The 23,573-nt window shown below is 57.7% G+C and overlaps 1 protein-coding gene across 1 annotated transcript; it reads right to left on the minus strand.

The window, feature by feature from the left end:
• Window positions 1–13,038: 13,038 nt before the first annotated feature.
• On the minus strand, window positions 13,039–22,947 carry LOC138811002 (leukotriene-B4 omega-hydroxylase 3-like). The gene is made up of 13 exons (XM_069998456.1): window positions 22,613–22,947; window positions 21,692–21,890; window positions 20,380–20,524; window positions 18,478–18,531; window positions 18,254–18,381; window positions 16,448–16,569; window positions 15,675–15,945; window positions 15,203–15,269; window positions 14,956–15,085; window positions 14,556–14,689; window positions 14,356–14,420; window positions 14,144–14,226; window positions 13,039–13,272 (listed from the first exon to the last, which is right to left on the minus strand). Exons 2-13 carry the CDS (start codon window positions 21,887–21,889, stop codon window positions 13,095–13,097), a joined length of 1,575 nt encoding a protein of 524 aa, XP_069854557.1. The 5' UTR covers window position 21,890; window positions 22,613–22,947; the 3' UTR covers window positions 13,039–13,094.
• Between the last annotated feature and the right edge of the window lie 626 nt (window positions 22,948–23,573).

Below are 23,573 nucleotides of genomic sequence, written 5' to 3' on the forward strand. Positions count from 1 at the left end.
ACACCTCCACTTCTAGCTTTTTGCTGGTTAATTGGGCATAAAATTCTTGCAGACTTCACTGCCTGTCCTCAGGTCTCAGCCTCCTCAGTAGGTAGGATTTGTGATCCACCAGCACCTGGCTTGATATATATTATCCTGACGTTTCTAGTAATGTTTCATGACATTGTGTGCAGAATACTTAGTGTATTTATAATTCCAATCATGTATTTATGAGCCTGTTCTCTTTTTTTTTTTTTTGTCGGTCGTGGGGCTTGAACTCTGGGCCTGGGCGCTGTCCCTCAGCTCTTCAGCTCAAGGCGAGCGCTCTACCACTTGAGCTACAGTGCCACTTCTGTTTTTCTGGTGGTTTATTGGAGATAGGAGTCTCACGGTCTCTCCTGCCCGGGCTGGCTTTGAACCGAGATCCTCAGATCTCAGCCTCCTGAGTAGCTAGGATTACAGGCGTGAGCCACCAGCGCCCGGCGAGCCTGTTCTCTTTAATAGACTGAGTGTGCTTGTGCATACCCAGTCTGGTCCTTGAACTTGGAGCCTGGGGCAGTCTGTCACCTGAGCCATGCCCCCAGCCTTTGGAACTTATTTTTTCAGATAGGGTCTCATGCTTTTGCCTGGACTGACTTCACACCTGTGGTCCAGACCTCCACCCATCCCTCAGCACACCAGCTTGCTGCACTGAGCAGTCATCCACAGAAAACTAGCCAAGAGAGTCAATCGACTCACAGGATTTAAGGAGATGCTCCTAGTCGGGAGAATACAGAAAGGCTGTGTTATCAGTTGGTTATGTGTTACCTGATGAGAGGGTCTTGGCCATGATGTGTCTTTGCTACCAAGAAAAAAACATGTTTCCAAACAAGAGCGTCAACATAAGCAGACAGAGGACATGTAACAGGAGGGAGACATCACCCCATACCACAGTTCCTTTTGGGACAAAGGAAAAATCAGGCACATCGATTGACCGTCTCTGATAGTGATAGACATTTGGAAATATCTTTACAGTAAATAAAGGGAACATTTCATAGGTTGCTGGAAACTGGCTGAGCTTTATTTAAAAAGTTTACAGTTATTTGAGAAAATAAACATCTAAAAGTAAAATGATGAAGTACACAAAAATATCATTTATTCCAACAAGGGACAGAGTGGATATATACAAGAGTTAAGAACATGTAGGTTCTGGGGCTGGGAAGGTGGCTCAGTGCCTGAGGCCCTGGGTTCGATTCCTCAGCACCACATAAGCAAAAACAAAAAAGCCGGAAGTGGCGCTGTGGTTCAAGTGGCAGAGCGCTAGCCTTGAGCTGAAGAGCTGAGGGACAGCGCCCAGCCCAGATTTCAAGCTCCACAACCCACAAAAACAAACACAACAACAAAAAACAATTTTGGGCACAGACTGTGGTTTAAAATGAAAACACAAAACACTTTATCTGACATAAGTTTAAAAGGCACTACATACAACCAACTAATTGGGAAAAAATATTTACCAGCAATATACCAGACAAGAGGTTAACATCCTGTATACAAAGGGAACTCAAGAAACTAATTCCAGCCGGGCGCTGGTGGCTCACGCCTGTAATCCTAGCTACTCAGGAGGCTGAGATCTGAGGATCGCGGTTCAAAGCCAGCCCAGGCAGGAGAGACTGTGAGACTCCTATCTCCAATAAACCACCAGAAAACCGGAAGTGGCGCTGTGGCTCAAGTGGTAGAGCGCTCACCTTGAGCTGAAGAGCTGAGGGACAGCGCCCAGGCCCAGAGTTCAAGCCCCACGACCAACAAAAAAAAAAAAAAAAGAAGAAACTAATTCCTCCCAAACCTAACAAACCAATTACTAAATGGGCAAGGGAACTAAAAGCGACTTCTCAGATGAAGAAATAAAAATGGCAAAGAAACACATGAGGAAATGTTCACCATCCCTGGTTGTGAAGGAAATGCAAATAAAGACAACCCTGAGATACCACCTTACCCCAGTCAGAATGGCCCACATCCACAAATCAGCCAACGGCAAATGCTGGAGGGGATGTGGAGAACGAGGAACCCTATTACACTGCTGGTGGGAATGTACACTCATACAACCACTTTGGAAAGCAGTCTGGAGGGTCCTTAGAAAGCTAAAGATTGACCTCCCTTACGACCCAGTCATACCACTTCTAGGCATCTACCCTGAACAACAGGAACCAATATACAAGGACACGTGCACCTCCATGTTTATTGCAGCACTGTTCACAATAGCTAAGATATGGAAACAACCCAGATGCCCCACCACAGATGAATGGATGCAAATATTGTGGTATCTATACACAATGGAATATTATGCAGCCATTAGAAATGATAAAATAATGGCATTTGCAGGGAAATGGATGGAGCTAGAAGGAATCATGTTGAGCGAGGTAAGCCAAGAGCAAAGAGACAAACGGTACATGGTCTCCCTGATAAGTGGATGCTAAATCCAAAATGTTAGGTGATACGACAAAATTAACAGGACTTAAGAAACAAAGAACTGGGGCTGGAAAGGTGGCTCAGTGGTAAAGTGCTTGCCTTGTATGCATGAGGCCCTGGGTTCAATTCCTCAGCACCACATAACAGAAAAAGCTGGAAGTGGCGCTGTGGCTCAATGGTAGCGCACTAGCCTTGAGCTGAAGAGCTGAGGGACAGTGCCCAGGCCCAGAGTTCAGGCCCCACAACTGGCAAAAAAAAAAAAACAAAAACAAAAACAAAAAAAACAAAGAACTTCCACTCATCTGTATGGTGTATATGTGTACACCGTTATATGTTATAGACTGTGATAGACAATTTGCTCCAGGAAAGTTAAAATGAGCTTGTGACTTTAAATGAGCATCATTATTCCACAATACTGTGAAATTTGGGAAATTTTGTAATCACTTAATCACAATTTAAAAAAAAAACAAAAAACACCAGAAAACTAGAAGTGGCACTATGGCTCAAGTGGTAGAGCGTGAGCCTTGAACTGAATTGTTCAGGGACAGCGCCCAGGCCCAGAGCTCAAGCCTTGACTGACAAAAAAAAAATCTTTCATGCGATTGTTTCTAACATCTTTATAAGATTATGTCTTTGTTGCCTTGTATGTCCCTCCCCCATGGTACAACCCCTGCTTTCACTATATATGATGTTGGTATATGTGGAGGGGAAGGGAAAAAACAAATTGTTAAAACAGAGTTACAGGAGGACCCATTGCAACAATGAGATGTACAAGTTGTTATGTCGAAAACGAACTTTACAACTTTGGGTGGGGGGGACGGGATGGATGGGAAGGGATGGGAAGGGGAAACAAAGGAGGAGGCTACAATGCTTGATAAGAAATGTGCTCATTATCTTACCCATGTAATTGTAACCCCTCTGCACAGTATTTTCACAATAATAAAAAGATATCAAAAAAAGGCACTACATATGAAAACCCATACATCAATGCTAAAAATGATCCATTTTGGAGAAAAAAAATACATAGTGCAAAGATACATTTGTAATTAAGATTGCATTTTCTATTGCATATTTTCTGGCATGTTCCACACAGATCACACACTATATACTGGATTTCCAGGATTTCTCCATAGGAAGAGTTTACATAGAACTCGAAGTGAACTGGTTCCTCTGACAGCTTCTTTTATTTTTATTTTGTCAGTCATGGGGCTTGAACTCTGGGCTTGGGCACTGTCCTTCAGCTCTTCAAGCTCAAGGCTATCTATCGCTCTATCACTTGAGCTACACCATCACTTCTGGTTTTCTGGTGGTTCATTGGAGATACGAGTGTCATGGCCTTTCCTGCCCAGGCTGGCTTTGAACCGTGATGCTCAGATCTCAGCCTCCTGAGTAGCTGGGATGACAGGCGTGAGCCACTGGTGCCCGGCTCTGACAGCTTCTATTTTGCACCACCCAGTTTCTGCTCACGTGTCTTTGCACGTTGGCTGCAGAAAGTCTTCCAAATTTTTGCTAGTCCACCGTGTTCACTTCTGAAGGTTACACATGTGTTCTTTGATATCAGTGGGTTGAACTAATATGAGTCAAGATGTTACCTCAGGGGCTGGGAAGGTGGCTCAGTGGTAGAGCGCTTGCCTGGCATGCCTGAGGCCCTGGGTTCCATTCCTCAGCACCACATAAGAAAAAAGAAAAAAGCTGGAAGTGGCGCTGTGGCTCAAGTGGTAGAGCACTAGCCTTGAGCTGAAGAACTGAGGGACAGCGCCCAGGCCCAGAGTTCAGGCCCCACGTCCGGACCCCCCCCCAAAAAAAACAAACAAGATGTTACCACAGGTTTTATATGGCTACACGTGCCTTCCCACACACATGCTTCTATTTGCTAGAAGGATCTGGTAATGACATGCCCCCCCCATCGCCATGGTGGGTTTCCCCACTGCTTGACTTCCCATGCTTCCTGAGGGAAGTGGGTGTCATGGCAGCCCCCCACCCTGCATGCAGTGCCTCTGAGCTCTGAATGGAACCAGAAGAAACTACAGGCTTTGGCATGCTGCTTGCCCACGGAAGGTTCCCCTGCGGCGTGGTTTCACCCGCGGGGCTGAAGGCTTCGTGTTGCCAGGCAGGTTTCTGTCCACTGTGGCGCTTTCCATGCTCGGAAAGGGCTGCAGGCCCTGGGGCTTTTCCCATGCTGTGCACTGTGGGAGTGGGGCTTCTGGCTTCTGGTGTTTCCTACCCCACAGAGCAAGCTCGGGCTTTCCCACACTGCCGGTACCCACGCACCTCTCTCCTGTGTGTGTGAACATGCCTGGAACGGGAGCTTTCCCACACTGCTCACGTTTGTGGCCTGTGTCTCCTCTGTCCGTGCACACTGCTCCTCTCCAGACACACACCCAGGAGAGTTCCTGCTCACCATGGCATCTGCACAGCAGCTGGAGATGTTTCATGTTCACAGTCAACCTGCGCTTTGACCTCTGTAAGAACGGAAGCACAATATTGCAGGTTTGTCTAGGAAGGACTTCCCACGAGAAGGACTGACCTGAAGGAAGGAAGCAATGAAGTCTGGAAGTTGTAGGTCTCATGTGCTCCCTGGGCCAGGTCTAGGACAGGTGTTATTAAATCACTAGCTCTCAGCCAGGTCTGGTGGCTCACACCTGTCATCCCAGCTGCTCAGGAGGCTGAGATCTGAGGATTGCTGCTCCAAGTCAGCCAGATTCTAATCTCCAGCCAACCAGCAAGCCAGAAGTGGCCCTGTGTGGTTCAAGCGGTAGAGTGCTAGCGTGGAGCACCAAAAGCTCAGGGACAGTGCCCAGTCCCTGAGTTCAAGCCCCAAGATCTTCACAAAACAAATGCTGGCAAAGGTTAAGGGGGTGTGTGGAGGGGGTAAACAACCCACGTGCACTGTTATGGGAATCTAAGCTATTTCGACCATCTTGGAAATCTCAATGGAGTATCCTCAGAAATGTGACCTTTGAAGAACTGCTTGGAGAACTGGGCATCCTAGCTGCTCCAGAGGCTGAGATCTGAGGATCACGGTTCAAAGGCAACCCCCCCCAAAACCCCTTGAGACTCCTCTCCAGTGATCCACCAGAAAACTGGAAGTAGCGCAGTGGCTAGAGCGCTTGTGTTGAGCACGAAGAGGCTCAGGGACAGTGCCCAGGCACTGAGTTCAAGACCCGGGACCGGAAAAAAGAAATTGCTCTACAATCTGCCTGACAGACATCCCTTTCCCTTTCTCCCTGGCTGTCCTATGTGCAGCCCCCGAAGCTGTGCCCTGAGCTGGGGATGCAGCCTGTCTCTGATCAAGGACACCTGAGTGGCGGCTCCCGTGTCGGAAGGCCCGGTGGGCTCTCAAGGGCTAAGCTCCATGCACCTGTCATTGTGGTGACTCAGGAGGCTGAGATCTGAAGATCACAGTTCCTAGCCAGCCGGGGCCTGAAAGCCCAGGACACTCTTAGCTCCCGCGAATCACAGGAAAACCAGAAGTGGAGCTGCGGCTCACGTGGCCGAGGGTGAGGGCCGGGTTGCAGCGCTCCAGGGAGGGCGGGGGCTCGGATTGGGAGGCACCGGGGAGATCGCCATCCCAACCACGCAGTGAAGGACTCTCACACCCCCGCAGAGAGGCGGCCCCACCGGGCTGGGAGCGCCGGGCCCCGCGGTGCTGCCCCCGGCCAGCGCATGGGGGACAGGAACGACCAGAGGGTGCTCAGTGCTGGCAAAACTGGAGTCCTTGCCTCCAGCGGTCAGGTGTGACTGCCCCGCCCACGGGAGGCCAGAAATAAACGCACGTGCTGGAAGTTTCTACTAAGGGTGACAGGAAGTGCTGTAGGTTTTGTTGGGCACCGACCTCAGGGCTCCGGTCCCTCGGCTCCTTCGGCTCCTTCGGCTCCTGGGTTTTTCTGCTTATGGGGTGCTGAGGACTCGAACCCAGGCCCACCGCGCGCCTGCTTTCCCATCTAGAAAATTCAGGCCGGGAGATCTCCGTCCCACCCGAGTGCTGACACCAGAAACCCAGGCGACACAAACTCCGCTCCCAGGAGACCCGGGACCCTCAGCGTCTTCCCCGGACATCCCGCCCCACCACGCCCAGGCCGGCGCGGGGCCCGCGGGCTCCGCGAGGTCGCGCCGAGACCTCCAGACCTCCGCGGCTGGTGCGGGTCGGCTCTGCGTGCGCAGCCGGCTGGGATCTGGGAGTTCTGGAGTCCTGGGAATCGGTTTGACCCCCTTTCCTCCCCACAACCGAGCTTGCTTTCTTGCTTATCTTCTGGTGGCCATGGGGAGACCCTCGATGCGGGCCCCGCGGGCGCCGCGCTCCGGGGCCGCCTCGGTGGGAGACCCGGCCCGAGCCGGGCCCCGACGACCCGCGCCGTGGGCGGGGCCCCCTCCGCGCTCCTCATTGGGCAGAGCCGACGCCGCTGCAGCGTTCTGATTGGCTGCCGCTTCAGGGACCGCCCCCCGCAAGGCCCGATCGACGGGGGCAGCAGCCGCCGTCCGGCGGGAGGGGGAGCGCGGGGCTGACCCGCGCTGACGGCGATGACCCGGGAGGACGCCTGTGTCATCCCAGCTGCTCCGAGGCTGAGATCCAGCCGGGCAGGAGTCCGCGAGACCCTGATCTCCAGTGAACCGCCAGGAAACCCGAAGTGGCGCTGAGCTGAAGGGGAAGAGCGCCGGCCCCGAGCCGAGCAGCTGAGGACAGCGCCCGGCCCCGAGTTCGAGCCCACGACCGACCAATAAAGCAGTGAGGCGGGGTTAGGCTGGCAGGAGCTGCGCACCTGCACCTGCACGCGCCGAGCACGCACTGCCCGGACCGCAGGCCGGCTGCGGGCGGAGCGCCGAGCGCTCGGCCTGCACTGCGCACCGTCCGCCGCCAGGCCGCGGGGAGGAAGCGCGGGGCGGGTCCCTGCGGCCCTCCAGGCGCCGAGGTCAGCGGGGAAGGGTAATGTTAGACTGTGTGTGTGTGTGTGTGTGTGTGTGTGCGCACGCCAAGACCGAGGCCCGGGTGCTGTACCTTAAGCTTTTCCTGTTCGAGGCCGGTGCTCCACCACTTGAGTCACACTTCCAGTTCCGACTTTTCTGGTTGGTCATGGGGCTTGAACCCTGGGCCTGGGCGCTGTCCCTCAGCTCTTCAGCTCAAAGCAAGCGCTCTACCACTTGAGCCACAGCACCACTTCCAGTTTTCTGGTGGTTTATTGGCGATATGAGTCTCATGGATTTTCCTGCCCGGGCTGGCTTTGAACCGCGATCCTCAGATCTCAGCCTCCTGAGTAGCTAGGATGACAGAAGTGAGCCACGGGTAGCCCGCATCAGGATTTTTTAAATATTTAATTGGCAGTAAGTGTCTCACAACTTTCCTGCCTAGGCTGGCTTCAAACCATGATCCTCAGCCTGGTGCCAGTGGCTCATCCCCCATGATCCTAGCTTCTCAGGAGGCTGAGCTCCAAAGATGGCAGTTCAAAGCCAGCCTGGGCAGGAAAGTCCCTGAGAGTCTTATCTCCAATGAACCACCCAAAAACTGGAAGTGCAGTTGTTTGCTCACCAAGCCTTGAAGGAAAAAGCTCAGGGACAGTCCACAGGTCCTGAGTTCTAGCCTCACAACTGACAATCGAACAAAAAAAACCCATGATCCTCAGATCTCAGCCTCCTGAATTTCTTGGATCGCAGGTGGATCGCCACCAGCACCCAGCTGATTCCTACAAACATGAGCTCCAATTCCTCAGGGATACAATTTGCCAATATTGGCATAGTAGACACTGGTGCATGTAATGAACTATTCTGCTCATTAATTTGTATTCTTCCAAATTATTTTCTCCTCATTAGATTAATACCAGGAGATCCCAGGATCTTGCTGGCTCTGTGTTTGAATTCGCAGTGCCTTAGAATGCAGACATTGCTCAGTAGGATCTGATGAATGATTAATGATGAATGAATGGGTACCACCCACAGTGTGGCCTGTGGTACAGCGACAGACATCTTTAGGACTCCACTGAAATAGTCCTATCTAGCATTTATTTTTTTATTTTTTAAATATTTTTTGTCAGTTGTGGGACTTGAACTCTGGGCCTGGGCGCTGTCCCTCAGCTCTTCAGCTCAAGGCGAGTGCCCTACCACGTGAGCCACACGTCACTTCTGGTTTTCTGGTGGTTCATTGGAGATAAGAGTCTCACAGACTTTCCTGCCCGAGCTGGCTTTGAACCAGAATCTTCAGATCTCAGCCTCCTGAGTAGCGAGGGATGACAGGCGGGAGCCACTGGCTCCTGGCTTGAACCCACATCTTCTCTAAAATGGCGTCTGTGGGATGGCAGGCTATGCAGGTCTCTTCTTGGTCATTAATGTGTGGCATGTAATGTGGCAAGCGGCAGTTTGCCCCGGAGACTTGCTGGCTGGTGTTTAAAGTTCAAAACAAGCTCTAGAGAGAGGCCAATTAAAGCTGTGTCCTGAGATTCTACAATTAGAAGTTTCTCGAATCTGCCATCAGCAGCCTAACCTTCCCAGCACCCCTGAAGGCAGAGCTCCACTGGGCATCGCTCCCAGGACACATCAGAGCCGAAGAAGGTTCGAGTTTCCCCTGCCAATACAAAGCTCGTTGGCATCTCTTCTGGCACAACTCGCCCTAACAATCCCAGAGCACCCCATTCCAAGTTTCCTGTGCAAACCTGCCATGGGCCTTCCCCAGTCTCCTAGGAGTTCGTTAAAAGTTGGCCTGCAATTTTCCATCTCCACGTTCATTTGTGCAAATTAAAAACAAAATTCCCCAAGGGCCTGCCCGGGAGCTGCAGGCAGGAGAGCTTCAGACTCGAGCTGGGGGAGTGGTAATGAGCAATGAGCTCCCCCTCACCCCGGGGCACCCCCTCCCGCGCTCCCTCTTCGCTTCCACTTGAAACTTTGCTGGCTGATTAGCAACAAAGCCGAGACGAAGAACTTTTTTCCTGATGAGAAAGTTCCAGAGATCCAAACAGCACTCATCACACCCTACCATAGGAAGCCTTGGGCGCAGGTGTCTGTGCTGTGAACGAAACACGCTGTAGGCCAGAGCGTGGCTGACAGGCTCACCAAGAGCTGGGCTCACACCTGTAATGCCAGCTACTCAGGAGGCTGCGATCTGAAGATCGCGGTTCAAAGCCAGCCCGGGCAGGGGCATCCATGAGACTCTTTTCTTAGCTGCCAGACCCTGAGCTCAGCCCCACAACCAGGAAAAAAAAAAATCTAGCAGCCAGGTTCTGGTGGCTCACGCCTGTCTTCCTAGAATCTCAGGAGGCTGAGACCTGAGGATCAAGGTTCAAAGCCAACCCTAGCCAGGAGAGTCCATGAGACTCTTACATTGACCCAGCAGAAAACCTGAAGTGACTCTGTGGCTCAAGTGGTAGAGTACTCGCCTTGAGCTGAAGAGCTGAGAGACAGCACCCAAGCCCAGAGTTCAAGCCCCGGGACTGACAAAAAAGAAAGAAAAAAGCAATTTGCTAGTGGTAGGTGCTGGTGGCTCATGACCGTCATCTCAGCTGCTCAGAAGGCTGAGATCTGAGGATCACGGTTCAAAGTCAGTCTGGGTGAGAAAATCTGTGAGACTCTTTTCTCCAATTAACCACCCAAAAGTTGCAAGTGGAGCTGTAGCTCAAGTGGTAGGGCACTAATCCTTGAAGGAAAACGCTCAGGAACAGTGCACAGGACTGGCACGTGCGTGTGCGCGCGCGCACACACACACCCTGGGTGGAGCAGGGCGCAGGCCTGGAGTTGGCAGATCTGTGCTTTCTCCCATATGCTCCCACATAGACACCAATGGAAGACGTGGCAGGGGACAGCAGACCCGAGTCCAGACCCCGTCAGCTATGCACAGTCGTAAGAAGAGTCATCATTCCAATCGCTGGGAAAAGAAAATCAAGCATCAGTCTGATTCCGTGACCACAGGGTGGAGGCCAGGGCACCCCAAGGCCTTCCTCTAGCAGCTTCTCACTGCACAGGTCCTGGATGAAGGTCTGTCCCCCATTTGAAGAGATCTGGGAGTAAGGGGTGGGGGACCCCTCCATACCAGACATTTCTGAAGCTGCTACTTCTTAGGACTGCCGATATGCTGCGGAGCCATCCTGAGTGCACTAGGGTGTTAGAACATCACACCTACACATTGAAGGTAAACAGCAGGCCGTGTGCTGTGCTCACACCTGTAATCCCAGCTACCAAGAGGCTGAGACTGGAGGATCCAGGTTCAAAGCCAGCCAAGGGCAGGAAAGCCCATGAGACTCTTAGCTCCAAAGAACCACCAAAAAGTCATAGTGGAGCTGTGGTTTAAGTAGTAGAGTACCAGCCTGGAGCAAAAATAAAAAGATCTCAAGCTCTGAGTTCAAACCCCAGGACTGGTACACACAGTCCCTTCAAAAAAAAAAAAACAAAACCCTCAATCCTCTGCACATCACCTTTATAATAGCAATAGAACCATATAAACAAGGGGAAAAAAGCCAGAAGTGGTGCTGTGGCTCAAGGGGTAGAGTGCTAGTCTTGAGCAAAAGAAGTTCAGGGACAGCGCCCAGGCCCTGAGTTCAAGACCCAGGATTGGCAGTAAATAAAAATAACAATAGAAATGTTTTTTTAGGCCGGGTGTATGGGGCTCACGCCTGTTATCCCAGCTACTCAGGAGGCTGAGATCTGAGGATCAAGGTTCAAAGCCAGTCTGGGCAAGAAAGTCATGAGACTCTGATCTCCCATAAACCATCAGAAAACTGGAAGTGGCGCTGTGGCTCAAGTGGTAGAGCGCTGGCCTTGCGCAAACCCATGCAGAATTGGATCTGCAGTGGTTCTGTGAGAACTAGTAACAGAATCTTACGACTATTCCCTCCACTCCGGCCTTCCTGCTCCGCCTGGCTCCTGGGATGCCCAGGTGGGCAGCGCTTCTCAGCTTTATTCCAGGATGAGGCTGCGTTCCTGAGTGGTCACAGGAACCCTGAAATGCCGATCGGGCCTGGCTCACGGGAGGAGCCTGCAGAGAAAGGAGGGCCCAGGCTCCGATCGCCCGTGGTCACCTGACCCACATTGTGGGCCGGTGACTCGTTGCTCCGAGTCCAGAACACAGAACCCTGCGGCTCGGGTGGCCTCGGAGTCTCCTCCGGAGGGGAGGCTGTGGACACCGAGGCCTCTGGCAGACTTGCCCTCTGTGAGGACAGTCACTGCTCACAGCCACTGACAGGACAGCACCTTAACCATGCTCTGAACGATGGAGCTGGGGTCAGTGCACACATGTGCAGAGAAGGCCTGGGAAAATCAAGACTTCTGTGTAGCAAAGGGAACAGGGATCAGTAAACTCATTGAGGAATGTGCTGGGCTAGACAATGCTTCCACCCTAGGGAAGGGAGTAGGGATCAGTAAATACATTTGGAAAAAAATGCTGGGTTAGTCAATGATTGCATTTTGGAGAATGGAACCAGGATCTGTATTCAGGGAAGTGCTGAATCAAAACTCCATTCTATGCTGGGCACCAGTGGCTCAAGCCTGTAATCCTAGCTACTCAGCAAGCTGAGATCTGAGCATTGTGATTCAAAGCTGCCCGGGGAAGAAAGGCCATGAGACTTTTTTTTTTTGGTCCTTCCTGGGGCCTGAACTCTGGGCCTGGGCGCTGTCCCTCAGCTCTTCAGCTCAAGGCTAGCGCTCTACCACTTGAGTCACAGCGCCACTTCCAGCTTTTGTTCTTTTTGCTTATGTGGTGCTGAGGATTCTAACCCAGGGCCTCAGGCATGCAAGGCAAGCGCTCTACCACTGAGCCACCAGAGACTCTTATCTCCAATAAATCACCACAAAATCAGAAGTGGCGCTGTGGCTCAAGTGGTAGAGCACTCGCCTAGAGCTGAAGAGCTGAGGGACAGCGCCCAGGCCCAGAGTTCAGGCCCCACGAAGGACCAAAAACATAAAAAACAAACAAAACCCCCAAAACTTGCGTTCCAGGGGAAGGAGCAGGGATCAGTACACATACTCAGAAAAGTGCCTAGATAGTAAATGCTTCTGTTCTGGGGAAGGGTCAGGGGTCAGTTCAGCTGCTCAGAGAACTCACGGGGCAGGCAAGGCTGCTTGGGCGGGGGTCAGCACACTCGAGGCCCCCCTTCCCTGCCCGCAGGCCTCGGGTTCTCCCCGCAGTGTCCCTCTTTTCTTGTTTGCTGGTGGGTCCTGGGCCCGATCTCGGGCCGGGCGCTGTCCCTCGGCTCCTCAGCTCCAGGCCCGCGCTGCACCCGGGCCGCCCCAGCCCCGCTCCTCCGGGGCCTCTCCCGGCCCGGGCACAGGCGGCCTCCACGCGGTCAGGGGAAGGGATCCCCGTTCCAGGCCGGAGGACATCCACCCGCGGCCCGGAGGGCGGAGGGTCAGTGACAGAGCCTCAGGCCTCAGCCCCCTCTGTGTGTGCGTGTGCGTGTGGCTTTTTTGGCTGGTTCACTGGAAATAAGAGTTCTCTCGGACTCTCCTGCCCGGGCTGGCCTCGAACCTCCATCCTCAGGTCTCTGCCTTGGAGCGGCTGGGATTCCAGGCAGTCAGCGCACCGCGGCTCCATCCCGGGTCCAGGTGCTCGAGGCCCCGCCCTCCGGCACGGCCCCGCCCACCCCGCCGGCCCCGCCCACCCCGCCGGCCCCGCCCACCCCGCCGGCAGTGAGGCGCGGACTCGGTGGGCGCAGCTTTATTGGGGCCTGTCCGGGCAGGGGGAGGGCGGGGCGGGGTCAGTCCAGGGGCTGCGCGCGCAGCCACAGGCCGCCCTCGGCGCGCAGGATGAGCTCCGGCTTCCGGCGCGGCTCGGGCCCCGCGGCGCCCCCTGCGGGCAGCACGCGGAAGCGCAGCAGCGTCAGCGCCAGCGCCACCTTCATCTCGCTCAGCGCGAAGGTCTGCCCGATGCAGTTCCTGCGGGGTCGGGGGGTGACTGGGGGCCCGGGGTGCCGGGGCGCTGGAGGACGGGGAGCCCGGGGGGATGGGGGGTGACGGGGACTCCGGAGTACTGGGGCCATGGAGGACGGGGAGCCCGGGGTGCCGGGGCCGTGGAGGACGGGGACCCCGGGGGGACGGGGGGTGACTGGGGGCCCGGGGTGCCGGGGCGGTGGAGGACGGGGACCCCGGGGCGACGGGGCCGTGGACGACGGGGACCCCGGGCGGACGGGGAAGATTCTGGTCCCTAACTCAGGCCACGGGGCGCGAGCAGCCGCGAGCAGCTGCGCCCCAATCTCCGCACCGCTTCCCCCCGCCTGGCGCGGAGCCCGCACAGTGCGCCCCGCCCCGCGCCCTGTCCGCACCTGGGCCCCGCCCCCGGGCCCGCCCCCGGCCCCCCGGGCCGCAATCCGGCCCGCCCCGCCCCGCCCGCAGCTGGGCCCCGCCCCCGTCCCGCCCTCCGCGCCCCGCCCCCACCTGGGCCCCGCCCCCGCCCTCCGCGCCCCGCCCCCACCTGGGCCCCGCCCCCGCACTCCGCGCCCCGCCCCGTCCGCACCTGGGCCCCGCCCCCGGGCCCGCCCCCGCCCCCCCGGCCGCAATCCGGCCCGCCCCGCCCTGCCCGCACCTGGGCCCCGCCCCCGTTCCGCCCTCCGCGCCCCGCCCCGCCCGCACCTGGGCCCCGCCCCCGGGCCCGCCCCCGCCCCCCCGGGCCGCAATCCGGCCCGCCCCGCCCTGCCCTCCGCGCCCCGCCCCGCCCGCACCTGGGCCCCGCCCCCGCCCCGCACTCCGCGCCCCGCCCCGCCCGCACCTGGGCCCCGCCCCCGCTCCGCACTCCGCGCCCCGCCCGCACCTGGGCCCCGCCGAGAAGGGGATGAAGGCCATCGGGGACCGGTCCTCCGCGTGGTCCCCGTCGAAGCGGGAGGGGTCGAAGACCTGCGGGACGGAGAGGGGCGGGCGGGGCGCTGCGGCGGGGCGGCTCCCGACCCGGGACCCCGGACCCCGCCCCTCCGGTGACCCCGGAACCCCGCCCCGCCGGGGACCCCGGGAGCGCGGGCGCAGCACCTCGGGGTCCGGCCACACTGCGGGGTTGTGATGAATCCCGAAAATGCTGATCAGGCAGACGACGCCTGCGGGGGGAGGGGAGGGGTGAGGCCGCGGCGTCCGGTGCCCCGCCCCCGCCCTCCCCCGCCCCGCCCCGCCCCGCCCCGCCCCGCCCCGCCCCCGCCCTCCCCCGCCCGCCCGCCCCCGTCCCCCCCCTGCACCTCTGGGGATGACCCGGCCGTCGGGCAGCCGCACGTCCCGCGCGCAGCGGCGGGAGATGACGGTGACGGGCGGGTGCAGCCGCAGGCTCTCCTTGAGGCACATGGTCAGGAAGGGCAGCCGGGCCAGGTCGTCCCTGAGGGCGCCCGCCGTCACCGGGGCGCCCGCACCCTCCTCCGGCCTCCGCCCGCCGGCACCGCCTCCACCCTCCCTCCCAGGAGAAGCCGGGCGCGGCGCTGGCCCCAGCGCAAGGGGCCCAGGGTTCAGGACCCGGGACCGGCACCGACAAAGAAGACACTGCCAGCTCTTCGCGGGCCAGGCTCTGGCTGCTACCCTTCCCAAGCAGGACCGGAGCACACAGCCCCCGGGCGCAGCCGGGGAGGCCCCGCCCAGCGCGCTCACCACTCCACCTCCTGCGGGTCGCGGCCCCTCAGGAGCTCCCGCACCTCCTGCCGGCAGCGCTCCTGGTGCTGCGGGTGCTTGGCCAGGTTGTAGAGGACCCAGGAGAGCCCGCTGGCCGTGGTGTCGTGGCCTGAGGGGCAGCGGCGGGGCGGGGGTCACCGGGCTGAGCGCGGACAGCGCCCGGGCGGGGAGGGGGCGGGCGCAGAGCGGGGCCCCAGCGTGGAGGGACTCCTGCCCCAAGCCTCACCCTCAAACATGAAGGTGTCGGCCTCCGCCCGGATGTCCTGGTCGGACAGCGCCTTCCCGTCCTCATCCTGGGAGAGAAAACGCTGCAGAACCGCAGGAGGCCGAGGACGCGGGAGCCGAGGACGCGGGAGCCGCAGCGGAGAGCAGCCCGAGCACCCACCTTCCACCCCAAGCCGGGGCTGCCCGGCCGCCACCGCCCCAGGCCCCGGCCTGCGTCCTCCTCTCCTAGCCACCTCTCTACTTCTGGCTTTGTGATGATTCACTGAAGATAAGGAGTCTCCCCGACTTTCCTGCCCGGGCTGGCTTTGAACCACGATCCTCAGATCTCAGCCTCCTGAGCAGCTGGGATGACAGGTGTGACCACCGGCGCCCAACCCACCGTCTACACACAGATTTTCTCTGGAGAGCTTCCTGAGGCTGAGAACACAGTTTGTGTCCCCCCCTCTCTCCCCCCCATCCTCTGCCCGGCCCACCTTGGCCAGCAGAAGCACGTCGATGAAGTCCAGGGTTTTGGCCTTGGCCTTGGCCCGGAGGCCATCGTCCAGGCCCTGGCCCAGGAGGGAGCGGCGCCGTTCCCGGATGACGGCGTCGGTGAAGGCGTGCACCAGGCGGCAGGCCTTCCGGAAGCGGCGCCCGTCGGGGGTCAGCTGGTACAGGAAGTCCAGGTGCAGCAGCGGTTGCTGGTGTCTCTTGGCCACCAGGGCGCTGAGCTCCACGATGGCGGCGATGTACTCGCTGGGCTTCCTGCAGGACGAGCCCGACGGGAGGCCCCCTGAGCCTCCCCGACCCCCACAGGCTGGCTTTGAACTGCGATCCTCAGATCTCAGCCTCTGGGAGCCACGGGCATCCAGCTCTCTCTCCCTTTTATACCAGCCACCTGAAGGACTTTGTCACTAGGACAGAAATCTTACGAACAGGGGCGTGGAACCTTCGGGGGCTCCCTGGAAAGCTCAAGAGGGGTTTACAGCTTTTGTCAGGCTTCGCAATATTCCTTCCAGCCTCCCTGCCAAGATGCCTCTCACTACCTGCTTGGAAAGATGAGTCCCCAGTCCCCTTCCTCACCCTTCGACACTGATCTGACCATCCTCTTCCAGGAAGGCCACCTTGGTTCCCCCTGGATGGCCCACTCTCCCAGAACTCCTTCCTTGGGTTGGTAGCCCAGGGGCCCACGTCCTGGACAGGACTTCACACATCTGGTCAGATGTCTCTAGGAATGACCGCAGCACGTAGGGTCCCAGGGACTCACTCCTGGCAGTTGCTGTCAAAGCTGAAGACGCATTTCAGCAGACTGTCCAAGGTCATGAGGCTGATGTGCTCGAACATGTCCAGACGTGTGACACCCTCCGCGATCAGACGCCGCCACTTGGCCTGGCCGGAGAAGGGGGCGGGGCTGACACAGAGTGACACAGAACTGGAGCGGGGCGCCAGCGGCTTGCGCCTGTCACCCCGGCTACTCAGGAGGCTGAGATCTGAGGATCACAGTTCAAAGCCAGCCCAGGCAGGAAAGTCTGAGCCTCTTATCGCCAATGAACCACCAGAAAACCGGAAGTGTTGCTGTGGCTCAAGTGGTAGAGCTCTCACCTTGAGCATAAAGAAACTGAGGGACAGCGCCCAGTCCCTGAGTTTAAGCCCAGGACTGGCACACAAAGAGGAGGAGGAGGAGGAGGAGGAGGAAGAGGGAAGAAGAAGAGGAGGAGGAGGAGGAAGAGGGAAGAAGAAGAGGAGGAAGAGGAGGAGGAGGAGGAAGAGGAAGAAGAGGTGAGTGTGGCTCAGTCCTTACCACGTACAGGTGAGGTAAAAGAAAGGAAGAATTGGGCAGGAGATATTTATGCAAGGCATAGTATTGTTTCCCTCCACACCCACTTTTTTTTTTGTCTGTCGTGGGCTTGAACTCAGGGCCTGGGCGCTGTCCCTCAGCAAGGCAAGAACTCTACCACTTGACTCACAGCACCACTTCTGGTTTTCTGGTGGTTTATTGGAGATCAGAGTCTCACAGACTTTTCTGCCTGGGCTGGCTTTGAACCGCGATCCCCAGATCTCAGCCTCCTGCATAGCTAGGATGACAGGCGTGAGCCCCTGGCGCCTGGCTCCAGCCCCAGTCTTGATGCTGGGATGGACCGACTGGCCAACACCAGGTGAGGGAAATAGGTGGGGCCACAACTCCTTACAAATCTGTGCCCCCAGGGCATTTCAGACGCCTCTCACTCCCACGGAATGTGTCCGTGCCATCGGAGGAATCACAGGGACAAGAATCTACTTGTCCCAGTTAAGAGCATATGAAACCAGCCTGAAGTTGACTGAGCCCCAGTCATGACAGAAACACAGAGCCAGGACCAGCTTGAAAGAAACAGAAACTGCCATAGGGGTGAGCACCTACTGTGTGCCATGCGAGCACCTACTGTGTGCCATGCGAGCGCCTACTGTGTGCCATGCGTGTACCTACTGTGTGCCATGCAAGCGCGTACTGTGTGCCATGTGAGCACCTACTGTGTGCCATGTGAGTACCTACTGTGTGCCATGCACGTACCTACTGTGTGCCATGCACATACCTACTGTGTGTCATGTGAGTGCCTATTGTGAGCTAGAGATGGGATTCCATTGCTTTGTGTAGACCAGCCTCAAAGTTAGAGGTTTTCTCTCCTCATCAGATCCCAGGCCAGACCATGCCCCAGAGATCATCAGATCCCAGACCACACCTCCAATGACCATCAGATCCCAGGCCCAGACCACGCCCCCAGTGACCATCAGATCCCAGACCACGCCCCCAGTGACCATCAGATCCCAGGCCCAGACCACGCCCCCAGTGACCATCAGATCCCAGACCACGCCCCCAGTGACCATCAGATCCCAGATCACGCCCCCAGTGACCATCAGATCCCAGACCACGACCCAGTGACCATCAGATCCCAGACCACGACCCAGTGACCATCAGATCCCAGGCAAGACCACGCCCCCAGTGACCATCAGATCCCAGACCACGCCCCCAGTGACCATCAGATCCCAGGCCCAGACCGCGGCCCCGCTCTCCGCTGCCACGGCTGCAGGCGCTCACGTGCATAGTGTTGACGCTGTCGTTGAAGATCTTTAGGTATGGCTTCAGGATGCTGAAGTGGAAGGCAGGCGTCAGCATGCGCCGGTGGCGGCCCCATTTGGCCCCGGCGCTCAGCAGGAGTCCGTCCCCTGGCAGTGGGCAGAGTGCGTCATGGGTGAGGGCAGCGCCCCCCAGGCCCCCGGGCTGCCCCCACCCTGTCCCCTGCCCTGTCCCCCCACGCTCACCCAGCCAGGGCCTCAGGAACTCATAGAAGATCACGTCCTTGATGGCGACTTCAGCTGACAGGAGAGAGCATCAGGCGGGGTAGGGGGTGGGGTGCTGGGGTGGGGCCTCCACCCCCCACAGCATGGTCTGTCATGCACTTTGACAAGCCTCCCATCAACCCAACAAGTCGGCCCTAAGCCAGCTACTCAGGAGGCTGAGATCTGAGATCACGGTTCAAAGCCAGCCTGGGCAGGAAACTCCAAAATACTGGAAGTGGTACTGTGGCCCAAGCAGTAAAGCTCTTGCCTTGAGCTGAAGAGCTGAGGGACAGCACCCAGGCCCAGAGTTCAAGCCCCATGGCCGACACACACACACACACACACACACACACACACACACACACACACACACACAAAGCAGGAAGTGAAGCTGTGGCTTGAGTGGTAGAGCAAAATGTTAGGGGTCAGCAGCCAGGCCCTGAGTTCAAGCCCTAGACTAGACTAGTGAGGGCATACACACACACACACACACACACACAGTACACAGTTTATCTTTACCTTAGTTGAATTTCTCAGTCTCAGTTATCTGATTATATCAGGTATAAAGTCAGTTAAATTGTGTGTGTGTGTGTGTGTGTGTGTGTGTGTGTGTGTGTGTGTGTGTGTGTCCGGCCCTGGAGCTCAAACTCAGGGCCTGGGCACTGCCCCTGAGCTCTTTTGTTAAGGCTAGTACTCTACCATGTTGAGTCACAGCACTACTAGTGAGTTTTGAGTAGTTAATTAAAGAGTCTGGGGGGGGGGTAGGGCAGCTGGGAAGGTGGCTCAGAGGTAGAGCGCTTGCCTTGCATGCCTGAGGCCCTGGGTTCCATTCCTCAGCACCACATAAGCAAAAAGAAAAAAGCCGAAAGTGGTGCTGTGGCTCCACGACGGGACCCAAAAAAAAAAAAAAACCACCTAAAAAAAAAGAGTCTCACAGGGACTTTTTCCTTCCTGGCAGGCTGGCTTTGAATCTCGATCCTCAGGTCTCAGCCTCCTGAGTGGCTGGGATGACAGGCGGGAGCCACCAGCACTCTCCCAAGGCGGCCTGAATTCTTTTTTTTTGTTTTCTTTTGGTGTGTCGGTCGTGGGGCCTGAACTCTGGGCCTGGGCACTGTCCCTCAGCTCTTCAGCTCAAGGCTAGCGCTCTACCACTTGAGCCACAGCGCCACTTCTGGCTTTTTCTGCTTCTGTGGTGCTGAGGAATGGAACCAGGGCCTCAGGCATGCAAGGCAAGCGCTCTACCACTGCTCCACCTTCCCAGCCCCAGCCTGAATTCTTCACACTCAGCCCTCGCCCTCCAAATCAGTCTTGCTGACGGTGGCATGGCAGCCAGGCCTGGCGATTGGAAAGTCACAGGTGACATGAGGACTGTGGACTTTGAAGCCAGGGTGATTGGAGAGGATTCTGGCAACTGATTAGTGCAGCTGGGGAAAGTGAACTCTCTCGCCAGTCTCGGTGTGTGTGGCCCTGGATCCCGGGGCCAGGGAAGGGCTACCTTGACAGGGATAGTGACACACAGACAGCAAACCCGCCATGGGGAGACAGACAGACTGCAATGTCATTCTTGGACGGCTGGTCACAGCCAGGCCTGAATGCCACTTCGTTTGCCCCGCAGGCCAGGGGTCCCTCTCTCTGCTGACCTCACGCTAGACCCGAATAAAAGAACCTGGCGGCCACTAAGGGCCATGACCAGGGTGAGAGCCATGGTCCCCGAGGGCAGGGAGGGGCCAGGCTGGGGGGGACAGCAGCCCGGAGCCTCTGGGCCCTGGGGAGGGGAGGGGCCAGGCTGGGGGAAGAGGGGGACCGCGGCCCCAGCCTCTCCCCTCTCTCCATTGCAGAGGTGCGGCGTGCGGGCCCTCACCACCACCGGCTCCCCGCGGGTACCTGAGGCGTTGAGGACGGGTCGCACGACGTCGGGGTGGCACAGACTGATGAGGGGAACAACAGGGCCCAGCCACACCATGAACCCCTGTGGGTAGGCGGCCACCAGCTCCGTCACTTCCTGCATGCCCTGCTCTGTGGGCGGGCCCTGCAAGCAATGGGGGGTTCACATCTGAAGGAATGATTTCTGACCCCCCCCTTCCTGTCTCTCCCAGGGTGTGTGAGATGAGAAGGGCTGGAGTGAGGCAGATCCGGCCTCCTCTCGTCCGTGGGGGATTCTGAGAAGACTGGAAGGTTGGAGGAGCCGGTGCGGGTGGCTCACACCGTCAGCAACCCCGGCCCAGCCCGCGGACAGCGCGTAGGGACCATCTGCGATCCGGTATCCCATAACATCATAAGCCAAAACCCACTGTCCCCCTTCCTTCTGTCTTTCATGGACAGACAGACAGACACAGATGGAGGTGGTAAAGAGTTAGATGCATACATTTTTGTCTTTTTCATTTTATTTTTAAAATAATTTTTATTGAGATTAGGTGATTCTTAAGTGTCACGTCTTACAGTGCTGTGGAAGAGTGGAGCTTCACAAGACAAATCGGCATTATCACAGTCCACACACACACACGTTTATATGCCCTGCATGTGTTTGCCTGCAAACTCAAAGATCATTCAGTTCCAGTCCTGAGACTTGAACTCAGGGCCTGGGCGCTATCTGTGAGCCTTTTTTGTTTTGCTCAAGGCTGGTGCTCTATCACTTGAGCCACAGCGCCACTTCCAGCTTTTTTTGTCTTTGTTAGTCGTGGGACTTGAACTCTGGGCCTGGGCGCTGTCCCTCAGCTCTTCAGCTCAAGGCGAGCGCTCTACCCCTTGAGCTACAGCGCCACTTCTGGTATTTTGGTGGTGTATTGGAGATAAGAGTCTCACAGTTTCCTGCCCAGGCTGGCTTTGAACCGTGATTCTCAGATCTCAGCCTCCTGAGTAGCTAGGATGAAGGCGGGAGCCACCGGCGCCTGGCCAAGGTCATTCTTTTGAAAAACCGAAACCCTGGATATAGGGAGGTGTAGAGTCCCCGGTGGTGGGGGGGGCCTTTGATCCAGCCCCGGAGCACTTAGGATCCTCACGCAGGATTCCTGCTGGGCCTTTCCTGGGTGCCCCAGGAAGGACAGACAGCGTGGGAAAGAACGCAAGGAAGAGGGAGGAGCTGGAGGGACAGCTGGGGAGTAAGACTTAGCCGCCACAGCCCAGACCGGAGCTGGGGCCCCACGCCCGACTCCCGGAGCCCCTCTGCCAGGGCAGGAGCCCGCCCGCTCCCACTCACCAGGCCCACGTGCCCCAGGAACCAGTTCCGCCTCGGCGGCTGCGGGAAGCACCGGAGACGCCACGCGTTTTTGCAGAAGGTGTAGATCCACATGAGGACCCGAGCCCCGAGCCAGGACGCCGTGGCCAGCAGCAGCAGCAGCCACGGGGAGGGGACCATGGGCCCCAGGCCCGGCCACGACAGGCTGGGCCACCGCATCCTGCAAGACACAAGGCCCCAGGAGCTCCGGGACGCTGGACAGAGCGGGCATGGGATGCGGGAGCCAAAGCAAGAATGGAGAAGGAGACACAGGGCAACCCTAGGAAGAGGCAGGAGGAGGAGGAGGGTCTGGAGGGGGAGGAGGAGGGTCTGGAGGGGGAGGAGGAGGGTCTGGAGGGGGAGGGGAGGAGGAAAGGAATAGATAAGGGAAAGGGCGCTGGTGGCTCCCGCCTGTCATCCCAGCGACTCAGGAGGTTGAGATCTGAGGATCTTGGCTGGAAGCCAGTGTGGGGAGGAAAGTCCATGAGACTCTGATCTCCACTGAATCATCAAAACAACAGAAGGTGCATCTGTGGCTCAAGTGGTAGAACACCAGCCTTGAGCGAAAAAGCTCGGGGGACAGCGCCCAGGCCCTGGGTTCAAATCTTAGGAAAAACATCAATAAATGGGAGGAGAGAAGAGGAAGAAGGAAAGGACCAGGTGGACCAAGGACAGAGTGGACCCTTTGGGCACTAGAGAGAGACGGGCATAGACTTCAGAGAGGAACCATTGGCTGTCCAACCAGCTGCCCAGTCCCAGGTGGCCATTGGCTGTCCAACCAGCTGCCCAGGCCCGGGCGGCCATTGGCTGTCCAACCAGCTGCCCAGGCCCGGGCGGCCATCTTTGTGGAGCTAGCCCAGCCTGAAGCAAAGCCCTCCCCTAAAGTCAGGGCTCCGCGCTTACCGTCCCTGTCCTGGATCCTTCTCTTCAGGAGGAGCTGCTGGTTCCTCTTCTGCCTGGTCTCTGGTCCTCAAGGAGATAATTTCTTCTGGACTCCTGACCAGAGGAGGCTGTGGGATTGGGCTGAGCCAGGCCAGCCAATCGCCTTCAGGGCTGGAGTGGACCGTCCAATCCCCTGCAAGCCCAGCTGCCTCCTCCTCTCCTCCTCCTCCTCCCCACCAGCCAGGCAGGTGGCCAGGACACAGGGGGGCGGGGCTGGCCAGCCAGAGAGGAACAGGCCTTTCTTGGACGCAGTGTGGGCTGGGGAGGGGGGCATCCCCTCAGCCCCAGTGTGTACACGTGCAGGGGACAGGAGATAAAAGCAGGAGTCCAGGCCAGCCTTGTCCCAGAACGCACGCCCCCTGCAGCGGCCCAGTTCCTCCTCGCAGAAGGCAGCCTGAGAAGCCAGCCCCGTCCAGCAGCGCACGGCCTGGGACACCGCAGGACCTCCGTCCACGCAGCCCAGGCTCTGGGTGGAGATGCAGAGCCGGGGGTCAGGAGCAGACAGCCAGCACCTCGGGGGATTTCCTGGGTCAGAGTCCAGGGGCAGAGCTCCAGGGCTGAGAAGCCACACCCGGGGGCTGGGCGCAGGTGGGAGCAGGCGGAGAGCAGGAAGGGCAGGGCACCTTCTTTTCCACAGGAGTCTCCATAGCAGTTAGTAATGTCCGACAGACACCTGTGGCCCAGGCCTGTAATCCTACCTGCTCAGGAGGCTGAGATCCAGCCCTGAAGGTAGGGGTGGGGTGGGGGGAGCTGGGGAGAAAGACTCCTTTCTCCAGTCAAGTACCCAAAAGCTGGGAGTAGAGGCGTGGTTCAAGCGCCCAGGCCCCAAGTTCAAGCCCCAGAACCAGCACACACACTTTTTTTTTTTTTGGGTCCGGCCATGGGGCCTGAACTCTGGGCCTAGGCGCTGTCCCTCAGCTCT

Source organism: Dipodomys merriami, unplaced genomic scaffold, assembly GCF_024711535.1.
Source record: "Dipodomys merriami isolate MVZ:Mamm:240054 unplaced genomic scaffold, mDipMer1.0.p SCAF_519, whole genome shotgun sequence".
Lineage (NCBI taxonomy): Eukaryota > Metazoa > Chordata > Mammalia > Rodentia > Heteromyidae > Dipodomys > Dipodomys merriami.